Source organism: Tinamus guttatus, unplaced genomic scaffold (assembly GCF_059628265.1).
Source record: "Tinamus guttatus ecotype Peru unplaced genomic scaffold, ASM5962826v1 Tinamus_guttatus_pri_ptg000510l, whole genome shotgun sequence".
Taxonomy (NCBI): domain Eukaryota; kingdom Metazoa; phylum Chordata; class Aves; order Tinamiformes; family Tinamidae; genus Tinamus; species Tinamus guttatus.
This window is the reverse complement of record NW_028289044.1, coordinates 3,274,590-3,288,738: the sequence shown is the minus strand read 5'-3', so window position 1 is coordinate 3,288,738 and position 14,149 is coordinate 3,274,590. Positions and strand designations below refer to the sequence as shown.

Below are 14,149 nucleotides of genomic sequence, written 5' to 3'. Positions count from 1 at the left end.
GGTACCTGGAGCTAGATATTATGCATTTGTTTGGCCTGTGTGAAAATGTTTCTGTCTTTTCTGCCTCTTGGTTCATTAGTATAAACTCCAAGGCTGTAAGGGTTAAAGTTTCACTAGACTCAAGAAATACTTCAAGATCATCCGTCACTCACCCCTTTTTTTCTGGGCCAGAGCCCTAGAATTACAGTCGTCTTAGAAGACTTCAAGAAAGGGCATCTCCTGTACAAAGTGCTGCCCCTGTTTATGGCCAATTCCTGTATTTCTCCTTGCAGCACACTGTATTTTTTTTACTTGTATCTGTTCTGATTTATAAGTACAAAAAAATCAGTGGCTTATTTCCTGCCTGACAAAATGTTTCCAAAGCGCTTTTCCACATGCAGCTTTTCAAAGTACGCTACTCAATCTTGTTTGTTACTATCATCATATCTGATATTAACTTTTTATTCAACTATTTCTCCTGTCAGAAAGAAGGTGATAAGTCAAAAAAGGAGATGAGGAAATGTTATAGGTATCAGCTCACCTATGCTCTTAACTAACTAAGTTAAATTCAGTGATAGTTTCTTTTCTATCAGGGAAATAGGCAATCTCTAATTTTATGGTTTAGATTTGTGTTCCTACTTAAAGGCGCTTTTAATCCTCATCGCTCTGGATATTAAGAATACGTTCATGACTACAGAGAAAGACACAGTCTCATGGAGTTAATATTTATTTACATTCATTACAACTCTACTTTATACCTTCACACGTTTCAGAATCACAGAATGGTTGAGGTTGGAAGGGACCTTTAGAGATCATCTAGTCCAACCCCCTGCTCCAGCAGGGACACCCAGAGCACGTGGCACAGGGTGGCATCCAGACGGGTTTGAAGATCTCCAGAGAAGGAGACTCCACAACCGCTCTGGGCAGCCTGTTCCAGGGCTCTGTCACCCTCACAGGAAAGAAGTTCTTCCTCACCTGGAGATGGAACTGCCTGGGTTTCAACTTGCACCAATTACCCCTTGTCCTGTCACTGGACACCACTGAGAAGAGTTCAGCCCCATCCTCCCTACATTCTCCCCTCAGGTATTTATACATATTGATCAGATCCCCTCTCAATCCTCTCTTCATGGATTACCGAAGGGTTTGCGTGGTGCGCAGCATGTGGGTGTTGGCAGGAAGGTGGGTGCTTGTGAACGTGCCGTGGACGCAGCCCGTCCAAGCTCAGCTCCTCCCTACCAGCTTCGCCTTGGCTGACTGCTCATGACGGGCAGGATACAGTTCCCCGTGAGCTTCCCCCGCCGTTATTCTGCCTGAGGCGAGGCAACATTGCTGGTCTTCTAAATTGCTTCCCTGCAAAGGCAGAAACAATTCTGGAGGCATTTCTAAATCGAGGCCTTTTACTCCTTTTTAAGAGGATGCCGTTTCTGGCTCGCACGGGAGACAAACGGCAGCCCGGGGAGCCCGGCGCGCGTCGCCTCAGCGCGGCGGGGCAGGGCCGCGGCGCCGCGCTGCCCCCTGCAGCCCGGAGCGCGGCACCGCGGCCGGCCGGGCCCGCGCGGGGCTGGGGAGGCCGCCGGCGGGAATTACACAGGGCCACGGGAGCTCCCTTCTCACAGCACGCTGTGAAAGCTGTGGGCAAGGTAAATCCGCGGAACTCGTGAGTTAGTGGGCACGTTCTGTGCGTTCTCACCAAGTGCAGGAGTGGTAACGGCTTGAACAGTAAGAGCACCTGCAGCCCACCTTCAAAGGGAAATACTTGTAACTATGACTCTAATAGGTACCAGGCAGCATTTCTGCATGATCTGTCCAAATTCAAGTGTGTAGCACTCAACTCTCTTAAGTCAGCTTCTTACTGACACCAAGAAGAGTTTTCTAAAGCAAGATCTAGGCAAAGGAAATGCTCTGATCCCTTCATTGATCTCTCACTTTTAACTGGCAAGTGTGAAGCGTGTGATAACTTGTTTTGGTGGAGGTACATGGTGTCATAATTCTGTTCTGCAAGTTTAGCACGTGCCCTCTCCCACAGCTAACTCCACCTTTTATCCCAGGAAAATAGCCAAGAACAGGATTGTCATTTGAGAAGATCATTTCAAATTCCTCTTGTGGAGAAATGTCATCCTCTTTCTTTTAATAAAACTGTACGGAAAGAAGAAATGTGACCAATGCCCATAAATGCCCATGCGTGTTTTATAAGCTCTAATTTAACGTGGTATCTTCATGTTATCAGATAAAGAAAATTAAAGTTCATTTATCTGGCAAGTATTTGAGACACCCTCACTGATTTGGGAAAGCAACCAAGTATTTACTGTTTCTTATGAGTGGACAATTGTAATGCTTTTGTTTTGAAGTCATTTCATAACCCTTCTCCCAGAGAAAACATGTTCCTAAATCATTTTTATAATAAAGCTTTCCTTGCATGGGAACAACACAGCAGGGTCTCGGTTTAGAGGACACACAATTCAGATTTCTACCAACCTGTCATTTTATAGGAGTGTTTGTATATGAAAAATACATTCTTTGAGGCACATATACCAAATCCCAGGCACGTGTGACCCTCACAACTGAGCACACCTGGTGCTCCTGTAGCTCTGTCCCCCTCGGTCCTGTCCTCGTCCCTGGGTGTCACACAACACGGAACACTGGCCAGGCCCTGGGTGAAAGGAGACTGCCAGGAAGCAACGTTTGCCTGGGCAGCTCCTAGCACAGTCCCTCTGCTGCAGTGTGACAACCACACGCACTGGTTATGTGACACAAAGACTCACGTGTCAGGAAACAGGAGAAGTGAGCAGCCTTGCAGTGCCTGGCATTTTCAGAATACCTTCATTACAAAACTGAAAAGGATGTTCAGGAAAGAGTATCTTTATTCAGTTTTACACAATACAGAACTTGCAATATGTAATGCTATCGTGCTTCTGCACGTAAAGTTTTACAGCTGGTCAATAGCCTTAATAATTAAGTCTCCTTGAGCTATATCACATTGTGAGTTAGACATAATTTTGCAGAAAAAGCAAGTGAGTTAGAACAGTACATTAAAATTTGATAAAGAAAAGCTATTAAAGTGTATTATGTACATTAGAATTTGATTCCTATACAGAGGTACTGCAGGAAGACAGCTTTAGAAGACAAGATGTTGGTGTCATGTTAAATCACTGCTTCCATTTCCAGGGGAATGTTTTGGTGGGGGCTCATTTGGTCAAACTTCCTTGTCTCTTTGTGGGTTGCTGAGGGATTGGCTACGTAGTAAGGGTGCAGATGATAGAAAATTTTCAACAAATCACTGAAGCAAAATGGAAGTCTTATATTTTCAGCATGCCCAATCCACAGGCAGAAATTTCTTTCACAGTAAAAAAAAAAATGGAAGAAAACAAAGGTCACATTTATGCTTAGCAAAAGGGTTCTTCAGTTCTGCAGTGCTTCTGTTTGACAACAACTGAATTTCTTACACAAAATTCTCTATATAATCCCTGCTATCTCCGCTAATTGACAAGGAAGTATCACTTACAGACTAGGCTACATGTTGAAATCCATGTGCAATCTTCTAATATCGTCATCAACTAAACGTTCAAGCTCCAGTTTTAGCTTTCTTCACATTCTTTCCATGTGAGGATTTTGCAGTGGTTTGTAACGTATTAACACTGAAGAAAACACACGTAAGGAAAACTAATTCTTAATACAATTCCTCTTTCCCACAGGATCAATACTTTTAATGACATAGTAACTATTCTCAGATCTAGAAATACATTAAATTTTGTACTGAAAGACAATGCAATAAGTAGGATTTCTCAGCATCTCTGAGTTGAGGAGCTATCGCATTCTGATCAAGGTCAGAAACAAGCTTAACAGTTCTTGGATAAACATGATGATTTCAAGGAAACCCTCAGGGTCCACACACATCTACAAAACCACCTTCTCAATTGTCAGTGCTTGGAGTGCAGCCTTAAGGGTGCAAGCGATATCAACCCAAGGTACCAGCCTCCATCCAGAACCAACACTGCTTCTACACTTCTCTAGACCAACAGAAGGCAGAGGATGAGCTGACCTCTGCGAACTGCTGACTGATGCTATCAGCAGGGATTTGCCTTGGTACCTTTTACGTCGCCACTCTCAAGAGCTTTTGTCCCAGTTCCTCCCTAGCCCCCACTTTCCATGGTTTCAAGCTTTCTGTCTTCTTGTCATCAAATCACCACAACAGATGTCTTGACCTTTTGTTTCCATGTTTCCTTCACACACTTGGCAGTGTAAATGATTCCAGAGGGGGATAACTGTTCCTGTCTGTTGAAAACAGCGTACAGGGGACATGCTCCTTTGCCAAACGACATGGCATCTGACAACTTCATAAGACTTGGTGCTACAAACTGAGATGGGTGTTTGGATTTTCCCTTCTTCCTGCTCCAAAGTTGCAAGCCTAATTTGTTCCCTGCACTATGGCACAAGTTCCAGTGAAAATCCAGGCCAAAACTGCACCCCATGGACTGCCTGGTCATCAGGGTCACCAATGACTTTGGAAGAAGTGAGTCAAAGCTATTACTGAAATTTTTCTTCAAGGTGGAGAATGGAAAAATTGGTGTCTTCTTCTGCAATGCTTGTTATTAAATTACATACTATTGTTGGATTCTTCCCTTACCATCAGCTCTGAAGTTCTCTGGGAATGCCAATCACTCAGCCACCTGAAGAAGCTGCTTACAATCCACACTTAGGTATCTCTTCGTAAAGGACAGAAAGCAAGTTGACCTAGTCCAGTAGCTGCCTGAGCACTAATCAACTGATCTCCAGGTCTCCCCATCTCTCACACCTCAGATTAGACTCTAACAGTTGGAACTTCAGCTTGAAACACCAATTGTCCTGGAAACAACTTACAGTAAATGTGTCTATATCATTATGCCCGGGGAATCTGAAGTTCTTCTTCAGAGCCAGCCACGGGATTTCAGACACATCCCTGGGAACGTGCACTTGGAACATGTGCAGGTACTGCCGGGCCCTCGAAAGCTGCAGGTCCTCCACGGGCTCCACACCAACACACAGCCAAGGCAGAGGGCCAGGATACAGAACATACGGATGTCACCTTCGGCCAGCGCCAGGCCCTGCTCTCGCAGCGGGGTACAGACAGGCTGATGATTCACTAGATGACTTCCATAAGGAAGAGCATGTAATTGCCTTGGAAAAGCTCAGAGAAAGAACTGACCTTGTACAGAGTAGGGCAGTGAGCAGAACTTCATAAAAATATAAATGTTTCTGTGTAACTGGAATTGCAGAAAGCAAATAACTTTGAATTTATCCATACAGCATCACATACTGCATAGCAAAAAATACTAACAGATTTCTCACTCCTTTTTTTTTTTTTTCCTCCAAGTTACACCTCATTTTGAAGTGAGAAGTTCTCACTGTCTGTCTTTGGAACATGGCACATTTTTTAACTGGTAACCCTTTCCTTTCCCCAGAAAAAACCCAAAACCAATTCCCGTCTTATTTATAAGTAAGGAGTGAAAAGGAAGAAGGTTGTAAACTACAGTAACATTAACTGTAACCAAAACCACTCACCAAGTAACACGATATTATGATGTTACTGGTATGTGTTGAAATGGGACAGATGTCCTTTCTGAATATGTAGTATTTTGAACTGAAACTATGTAAATTGAAAAAAAAAAACAATATGAAAGTCAGTAGGGATATATTTTTCTCATTCTTAAAGTCCATTTTTTTTTTCCTTGAAAATATTGGTGGAACAGAATCAAATATTCCTCAGAATACTTTATAAACTGCACAGTATTGTTGAGTAACCTGTTCACCTCTTGCAGTGAAAGCTGAAGAGAAGCCCAAGAAATTCCTTGTGATAAAGGTCCAAGAAACCTCAACAGAAAGTCCTTGCTCAGCAGAAAAAGTTCTGAAGAAAGAAACACATGGAGAGGAGTAGGAACTAGGAAGGAAATTTCCAACACCTGCAGATCTTGGCTACTGGTGGTTAATAGAAAGTAAAGTTTTGGGGGTGCCAAAACCTTTGTGGTGAGAGCTGATTTTGCAGTAATGTTTTTGGAGATCTATGACTGTTGACAGCTATGGGAAAAGTGGAACAGCAATATTAATTTCCATATAGAAATTCATATACTTGTGTTATGGCTACATCTCAGCCCATCATTTTCTGAGTCCCACATTTTGCAGCTGTGGGAAATGAGGCTCTTTGCTGGATATGAGGAACACAGCCAAGGTGTCGATATTCTTCAATTCTTTGCCCCATACCTAAGTTGCTTAATTTCCTCTTGCTTTCCTCAGCATAACTGAAAATGCACTTTAAGTTTGTTTAGTCTCCAAAAAGCCTCCAAATTGGCTGTTACTTGTAACAATTTGACTCTTCATATGGTTTGCAAGACAGCTGGAGTGAAAAAAACACTTTTCAGTTTGAACTCTAGGTGTTATGATCTAGTTCTAGATATAAGTATACTTATATAAGTATATAAGTTCCCATCCACAGAGAAAACTCCGTGGGAAACAAATTGAGCTCGTGACCTGCTTTTGCATAAAAGCAGCTCTATCACACAAGAGGACTTCATTCTGCATGTTTACCACAAACCCAGCGAAGCTGCTGCTCTGTCTGCAGGTCGGTTAACTCGTCCACAGCTCTCCAGCTGCACTGACAAGCGTAGGCCCGGGAGCCTTTCTTCCTTATCATCTTCGCCCTTAGCTTATTGAGGTCAGGCATGTTATTCCTGTCAATCAAGGGAGTCAGTGTAAGATTAGGCTTTTTTTTTTTTTTTTCAAAGTAAAATGACTCATAAGGCCATTTCAAATCAGAAAAGCTCATAGGCACATTTTGAGGGCCACTGTCACCAATAAATTAGCAGATATGTTTAAATTTGATTTTTAAACAGAGTCCTTTTCTGAGAGAAGGTTTGCTGTCTTTTCAGATCAACTGAAGCTTAATGTTTTTGTAAACAAAATTCTCTGTCAGCTTTAGAGATCCTGCTTCAGGCTCCAAAGAAAGAGTTTATTATCTCACAGCAAAGTCTTCTACTGCATTGGGTTTTCTATTAATTCAAGATCTCAGAGGCAGAATAATTTGGACTTTCATTAAATGAAAGAATCATTTTTATTTAATCTTTCTAACTACCAAACTCATTTTAGGAGACGACTGCAGTGTTGCATTTTTAATCCTGTTTTCAACACTGCAAAAAAACACAAGTATTTTATTCTTTTTTTTAAAAAACAAACAAACAACAGCAACAACAGGGAAAATGCAGGATAAACCCAACATGTAGAGGAAAAAAAAAAAGAAAGAAAAGGAAATAGAGATGGTTTTATTCATTAGTGTTTACACCAGCTGTAACACCCTCTGGTGGCCAAGCACATGCTCGAAACACATAATTACCTCGATCAGTGATCTGGAATGTACAGAAACTTTATGAAAACAAGAGGAATTTACATTTTATGTATGTATTAGGAGAATGCCTGCAACACTACATTTCACCAAAGTCTTGCCATTAGGTACAATTTTAGAGAAACTGTAAATAAAAACTCTTTAATTTCAAGCCATCCAAAAAAAAGGAAATGAGAAACGGTAAAGGCACCACAATATAACATGAAAACAAAATTTCACTTTTCCAATTAAGAGGACTTTACTTTAAAAATAAGTCTATTAAGAAATGAAACTGTGTGAATTTCACTGAACATGTTACATGGATGAACATGGATGGCATTATGCTCGATATCAAAAAAAGGGAAAAACTGGTTTAAAAACAACTCTAGTGTGTATGAAAGAATATGCCAGACAAATACCCTGGAGTAAAACAGCACCCATTTACACAGAGCATCTGTTTATTTCAGCAGTAAATCTGTTGCTTGATCATAACACCTGGATTCTTTCTAAAAGTAGAGACATGTATTTAGTAGGGAGAGTGGCAGAGGCAAGAGGGGAAAATGAATGAGACGTGATCATGGGTGGTGCTGCACCCCCCTCCCCACTATCACACAGGCTGCCCACGTGCTCCCAGCTAGACAACACGGCGTGCTCAGGACTGCTCAACTTTCTCCTTCAGGTCAGGCCCTGAGGCACAGTAACCCAGTGCTGGTACTAAACCCACCCGTAGCATACCTGAAAAAAAGGTAATCACAGGACTGATCCCACTTGTAGTCATTGTAAAGCGACACACGGAAGTCACAAGCAGTACAGCGCAGCTGATCACATGTTCTGTCAAAGAAAAGAGAACAAAATCCCCAAGAAATTATTATATGCAGAGAAACTACACTAGAAGAATATTACAAAGGACAGCAGACAGTGCAGAAAGTATTGACCCAGAAATGCCAGAAGAAGGGCTAGCCCGTAATCTTAAATTTATACATCTCTGGCACACATAGGGTATGTGTTTTAGTTATATGATCATGTATCATTTTCCTTACCTCACTGAATGTATCAAATAAACTGATTTCTGTTGATATATTGTCTTTTATCCTCTCACTGATATGGTACCTCAGCACATCCAACTATGCATCAAGTGCATAATGACTTACTACAGCAAAATGCTAGATGAAAAGGATAAAATGTTCCATAGGATGTTGGAGGGGCATCTTTAAAGCATTTCTGCCACTAAGCTCAGTTGCAGAGCACTCTGCCTATCTTTAGGCCAAGCTCCTGGAACATGTGGCCCACTGACTTAAGTGACATACTCAGCATCACATAGAAAGCTGAGGTACTTAGCTATACCTTAACTATAAGATAGCCTTTATTTCTGCAGCCTATTGCCTCGTTTCTACACATCTTTCAACTCCTCACACAAGCAAGGCAAAGATTTGTTGATCAAGAACAGGGAACTGGAAAGAATTGGCTGACTCTAATTGCAGTTACGGGTGGCCACAGGTTGAAATGAGTACATAGCTGCCATGTCAAATTCAGACTCAGAATACATGCTGCTGTACCATGACAGAAACACAGTTGTGATAAAAAAAAAATGCTAAAGCAAGCAGAACTTTTTTTTTTCATTTCCCTACCTTTTTGAAATATTTGTTCCTATACCACATGGTGAAGAGCTTCCACCCAGATACACTGGACAGCACCTACATTGATTTCACAGAAAAATATTAAACTGCAGTAAAACATTTTGAAAAGATAGCATAATCCTAAATTAGCCTGTTATGTGTCATACTGCTTCAAGTATGTGTACCTTTCCAAGTACCTTCCAGGCATAGTATTTCTAAAGCAATAGCTTATTAACCACAGGTAAAGCACTCAAATGTTACAAACTAGAATTTTAAAATGTCCATTACTGAGGCATTCAAAGAAAAACTCCATGAGAGCCAAACACTATATCCAAAACACATAAGACTACATACTGCAGCTTTTGATAACTGTGTGCATCCATAAGGTAAAGGAGGCTGTCCTTCAGTAATTATTTAAATAGTGTATAATCTTGGCTACATGACGATATACTATTAATTCTTCAGAATTAACTTTGTATATTTTACCTGTGCTTTCTCAAAAAAAAAAAGCAAACAAATATTTACTTTCTTTCTCATTGAATTTCTGTATAATTTAAAGAGTAGTAATATCTATTAAACTGATGACATGCTATAATTGTGTTCTACTGACCAAATAATTTTCCACTTACCGTTTCCCATAGACCTGTGTAACAAGATTACTGCTGTGAGGTGCAGCACCTGCAGAGTTAGACTTGGATTTCTATTAAAAAATAAAAGCAAAACAACAGAGTCAAAGAGAAAAAGGAACCATTATAACACAATAACAATATTCTGTTTTACTTAATAAGCAAAAGGGAAAACACCAGTAACAGAAGAAGAGGGCTGAGAAAAGGGGAATTTTCTTGCTCAGTTTTCTGTAAGACTCTTTGAGACAAAATCTGCTGAAATAACAGTTGCAGAGGGAAGCCGGCTGACAGCAGGCTTGGCCCAGGCAGCTCTTTCCTCAGATGCAATCTCCCCTTTAGAGTGTTTTCTCGAAAGGAAGAGAGCAGGCTGCTTCTCCAAACTATCTGCTTGGTAAACAAAAGGAGATAACAAGAGGAAGGAGTATAAATAAATATGAGCTAAAATGCAAAACTTAAATAAATGTCTTTCATATCTTTCTGGTTCCAACAATTAAAACAAACAAACAAACAAACAACAACAACAACAAAAAACACAAAAAAACAAAAGAAACCCCAAATCCCATACCACTCCTAAATACATAAGCTGAGCATGGAATCATAGAATCATAAAGGTTGGAAAAGATCTTCAAGATCATTGAGTTCAGCCGTAAGTGAGTGGCTGGAAAACTGCTTGGCAGAAAAGGCCCCAAGGGTCCTGGTGGACCTGAACACCCTGCACCAGTTGATTCTGCTCTGAGAAAGAGGGTTGTAGCAGATGGTTTAATGAAATTCTTTCAGCCTCAACTGCTATGCTATGTTGTGGTTCCAAGTGCTTATCTCAGGAAAAGTGCATCCTTCATTTCAAAACAAAATGCTAACTCGGACTGCCCTGATAATGACCTCATGCTCCTCTTTGAACTAGCACTTCCTCTAGGTGCCTTGGTAAGACTGTATCTTCGCGGCTCTCCAGCTCGTCGCTCTCTAGGGATTACTGCAGTTTCCTTCCTGCTTGACTGTTCTTCAAGTTTATCCTATAGGCAATTTAAATTCAATTTTTGCTTGAAAACAGTTTTAGTTTGTGATGTTATTGTCTTCTTCATTGAAGCTCATCCCTTCTGCATTTCTCTGGGCTTCCACTCACCTGAGGTGTTTTGGGGAAACTACTGTCACTACAGATTTCATCAAAAATGTCGTCTATATTTTCTTCACTGGTGCCAGCGCTCTTTAATAGCTTAGATGATCTAAAAGAAAGCAAAACAAAACAAGTCTTTGTTTCACAAAATGACCAATCACTTCATTACAGCTTTTTCCCCTTTCATATTTCAGTAGTACCCACGTAAGGCTACCCAAATCATGATGGACCACATCTAGACTGCAGGATAACTCCTTCCAGTGCCAGATGAACTGGCCCATCATCATTTTTTGCCATGTTTTCTTTGCTTTATTTTCAACCATTTTTACACTGGATAAAAATGGGATAACTGAGGAAGAAATTGGACAGCAAAATCAGTGGGAGCTTTCTAATCAGCTACAGAACTTACAATACAATTTAGGACATACTATTTTGTGCAGTTGATCCCTATTTTTTTCAGACTAGTTCAAACATGAACATCGCTAGAACAGTGAAATAATGCTTCAAATCAGACATTAAAATTGGTAGACTTTACACCTCGCTCATCCCACCTAATATGTTCACGCAATAGCCCCTGTTCCCAGTGTCCAGCAGTGTTGGATGGAATTGTGTTCAGAAAAAAATAACTACTGCAACTTATTCTTGAAAACAATGAACCTGATCACTAAATTCTGTGTCTCCAGCCTGGTGATGCACACGATTTTTAGTAAAACAAAACAAACAAACAGAAAACCAAACCCAAATCCTTGCTATTTATTATTTTGAGTAGTGCATCAGTGATTGATTTTATTTTATAATCCAGAAAATCACAGAACCTTTGTTAACAGTCTTATTTGCACAGGGAAAGGCTATTCACACATAGCATTATTGGATTAAGTACACATTAGTCCTTATAAACTAAAAGCACGAGACTGGATGTATCTGGAAAGTACATCTTTCTTGGCCCCTTTGACACAAGATGTTAATATTGCTTGGAAATGTGTGGTCTTTCTCACCACATATAGAATGCCATGTAATGCAGATGTTGTCCCATCTATCCTGTTTCAAAAAGATGACTCAGAGAGCATGCTGATGGATCTAAGAATCTGAAATGATGAGGGAGATTAGCCAGATAATACTCTCAGTATTATCAACTATGAAATTCTCACAGTAAGAGCAGACCTGACTGAGGAAGAAGTGCAGATCAAACTCCTTCATGGAAGCCTGGAAAGATGAGAAGATAGTAATAAATATTTTGCAGCATGAGTCTGTAGTCAAGAAAGAAAGCCAACAAAGGTCAAAGCCAGGCGGCAATACACCGGCTGAAAGACACTACTTCAAAGGTGATGCCTTGTTTAAATTTATAGGATGAGATAGTGAAAGCATGTATGTTCTTCCGTATGTGAATAAAAGCTGACCAAAACAAGTGGAATATGGTCCATTCTTACGACCAGCATCTTTTGGAAAACAGGTTTGAAACGGATGCCTGCAATTTACTTCTCCTTAGCCTGGTACACAGGTCACAGAGTTGCGGAGGACACATGACCTGCACTCCGTTATTCAGACTGTGATATGACACAACAGTAAAGGTTGTGATAAAAGTGAAAACAATGCTGAGATGATAAGATAGCTACATCAGAAGGGTTTTTAATTTGAAAATTCAGTCCAATTAACTGACAACTGACTGGCAGCCAAATCATAGCAGTGCCTCTCAAATAAATTTAGGAAGCACATGATGAAAATACTTTCATGCAATAATTCTGCAACACTGCAATCCCAGGATAGGTGTGTTTTGACAACTGGGAAGGTACTGAAGGAACAAAAAAAATATCACCTTCATTCCTGTGAAGCAAGTGGTAGATCCATGGATCTACCCTAAAGGATTTATTGGCCAAAATCCTGCAATGGCAATAATTTTATAAAAGTTAGCTCAACGGAAATTTGTCTGGTTATGTATCAACAATGCCTTAGCACAACCTACAATTTCTGCAAAGAAATTTCTGCCAAGCTGCACGAATTTAGAGAAGTCAGTGCACTTTGCTTGTACTCAAGTGATGCCTTGTCACTCGAGGCTGCCATTTACTAACTCTTTGTCAAAGAAAGGAAGGCCTCTGGTACCGCTGCATCAACATGTTGTTAATGAATCTATTTCCAAGAAGGAATAGTGGAGTTTTTTTTATATATATTGCAATCACAGAGCCATGAAGAGGGCTAGTAAGGCGGGTGGACGCAGCAGACTCGTTGGCTTTGTGTTGGCCATGCAGCTCTCCAAGATCCTTGACTGCCCTGCAATAGCTGGGGGTCGGTGACAGGCAGGTGACGTTGGAGGTGGCTGGGTGACCCCTCTGGATGGTCTGCGACACCCACAGACACTCAAACCAGGCTGCGAGACACCTGTGGCTGTCAGAAGGGGACACTGAGGGACGCAGGGCAGCGTGGCCGCAGGCTCAAAAGCGATCCTGGACTGGCCAAAACTGTGTTCAGACCGCAGCAGTCTCTTTGAAAGTTATGAAATTTGAATTGATGCAGAAGAGTACGAAGAGAATAAAATATGCCCTTACTCCTGCAGATGCATTTAACAGAGTTCCCAGAAGTATCAACAGAACAAAACTTTTGATAATACAGCGCTGAAGAAGTTCCACCTGTGCAAACAATTCGCCTACATAGTTATATAGCGCAAGCTCAGTTACACAGGAAAGCAGCACCAGAACCTGAATGACAAGTAAACGAATACGGCTTTTAACACGTTTATTTTGAGGTTCGGAATTTAAGAGACAAATTTACTGTCTTAACTGTCCTGCCCGCCCCCACCCCGGGAAAGCCACCTCAGCGGCCGCCCGCCCACCTGGCCGTGGCCGTGGCCGGCCGCTCGTGCCGCTCGTGCCGCTCCTCGCCGCCGCCGGCCGCCCGCGCGGGCAGGCGGCAGAGCCGCCGCTCCACCTCGTCCAGCAGCCGCTCCAGCTCGTCCGCCATTTTGTCGCCGCCCGTTGCCACGGCGGCCGCGGAGACTCCGCCTCGTGCGCAGGAGAGAAGTGCGCGGCGGCGGCGGCGGCGGGGGCCCGGGGGGGTCCCGGGAGCGCGCCCGTGGCCCCGCTGGGCGCGTCCCCGCGGAATAAAATTAACCCCCGGAGCGCGGTAGCCCCGGCCGTAGTCGGCAGGATTCGAACCTGCGCGGGGAGACCCCAATGGATTTCTAGTCCATCGCCTTAACCACTCGGCCACGACTACGCATGAGGCGGGAGCGCGCGCCGCCGCACTAGGGCAACCCGCGCGCGCGCCCGCCGCGCCGAGGCGCAGGCTGAGGGGCTGCCGCGCTCTGATACCGCTTTGAGGTACCGCACTGGAGTGCTGGACCGAGGGAAAGATAGGAAATAGACTTTATGCTTTATGTATTTTTTAATGTTGCTCAGTATTTTGTGCGGTGGTGTCTGCGTAAAGCAAAAAGAAACCACGTTGTTACGTGCTGCTGCCGTTGTGAGGAAACGGTCCC

At 42.3% G+C, this 14,149-nt stretch overlaps 1 protein-coding gene and 1 non-coding gene across 2 annotated transcripts; both read right to left on the bottom strand.

Moving 5' to 3' along the window:
- Window positions 1-6,463: 6,463 nt before the first annotated feature.
- Window positions 6,464-13,632, bottom strand: CFAP418 (cilia and flagella associated protein 418). Its single transcript, XM_088533645.1, has 6 exons — window positions 13,505-13,632; window positions 10,690-10,789; window positions 9,573-9,643; window positions 8,956-9,021; window positions 8,063-8,158; window positions 6,464-6,680 (listed from the first exon to the last, which is right to left on the bottom strand). Exons 1-6 carry the CDS (start codon window positions 13,630-13,632, stop codon window positions 6,521-6,523), a joined length of 621 nt encoding a protein of 206 aa, XP_088389771.1. The 3' UTR covers window positions 6,464-6,520.
- Window positions 13,633-13,805: 173 nt separating this feature from the next.
- TRNAS-AGA (transfer RNA serine (anticodon AGA)) lies at window positions 13,806-13,887 on the bottom strand. Its single transcript has one exon. It is a non-coding gene; the product is annotated as a tRNA-Ser (tRNA).
- Window positions 13,888-14,149: the final 262 nt, after the last annotated feature.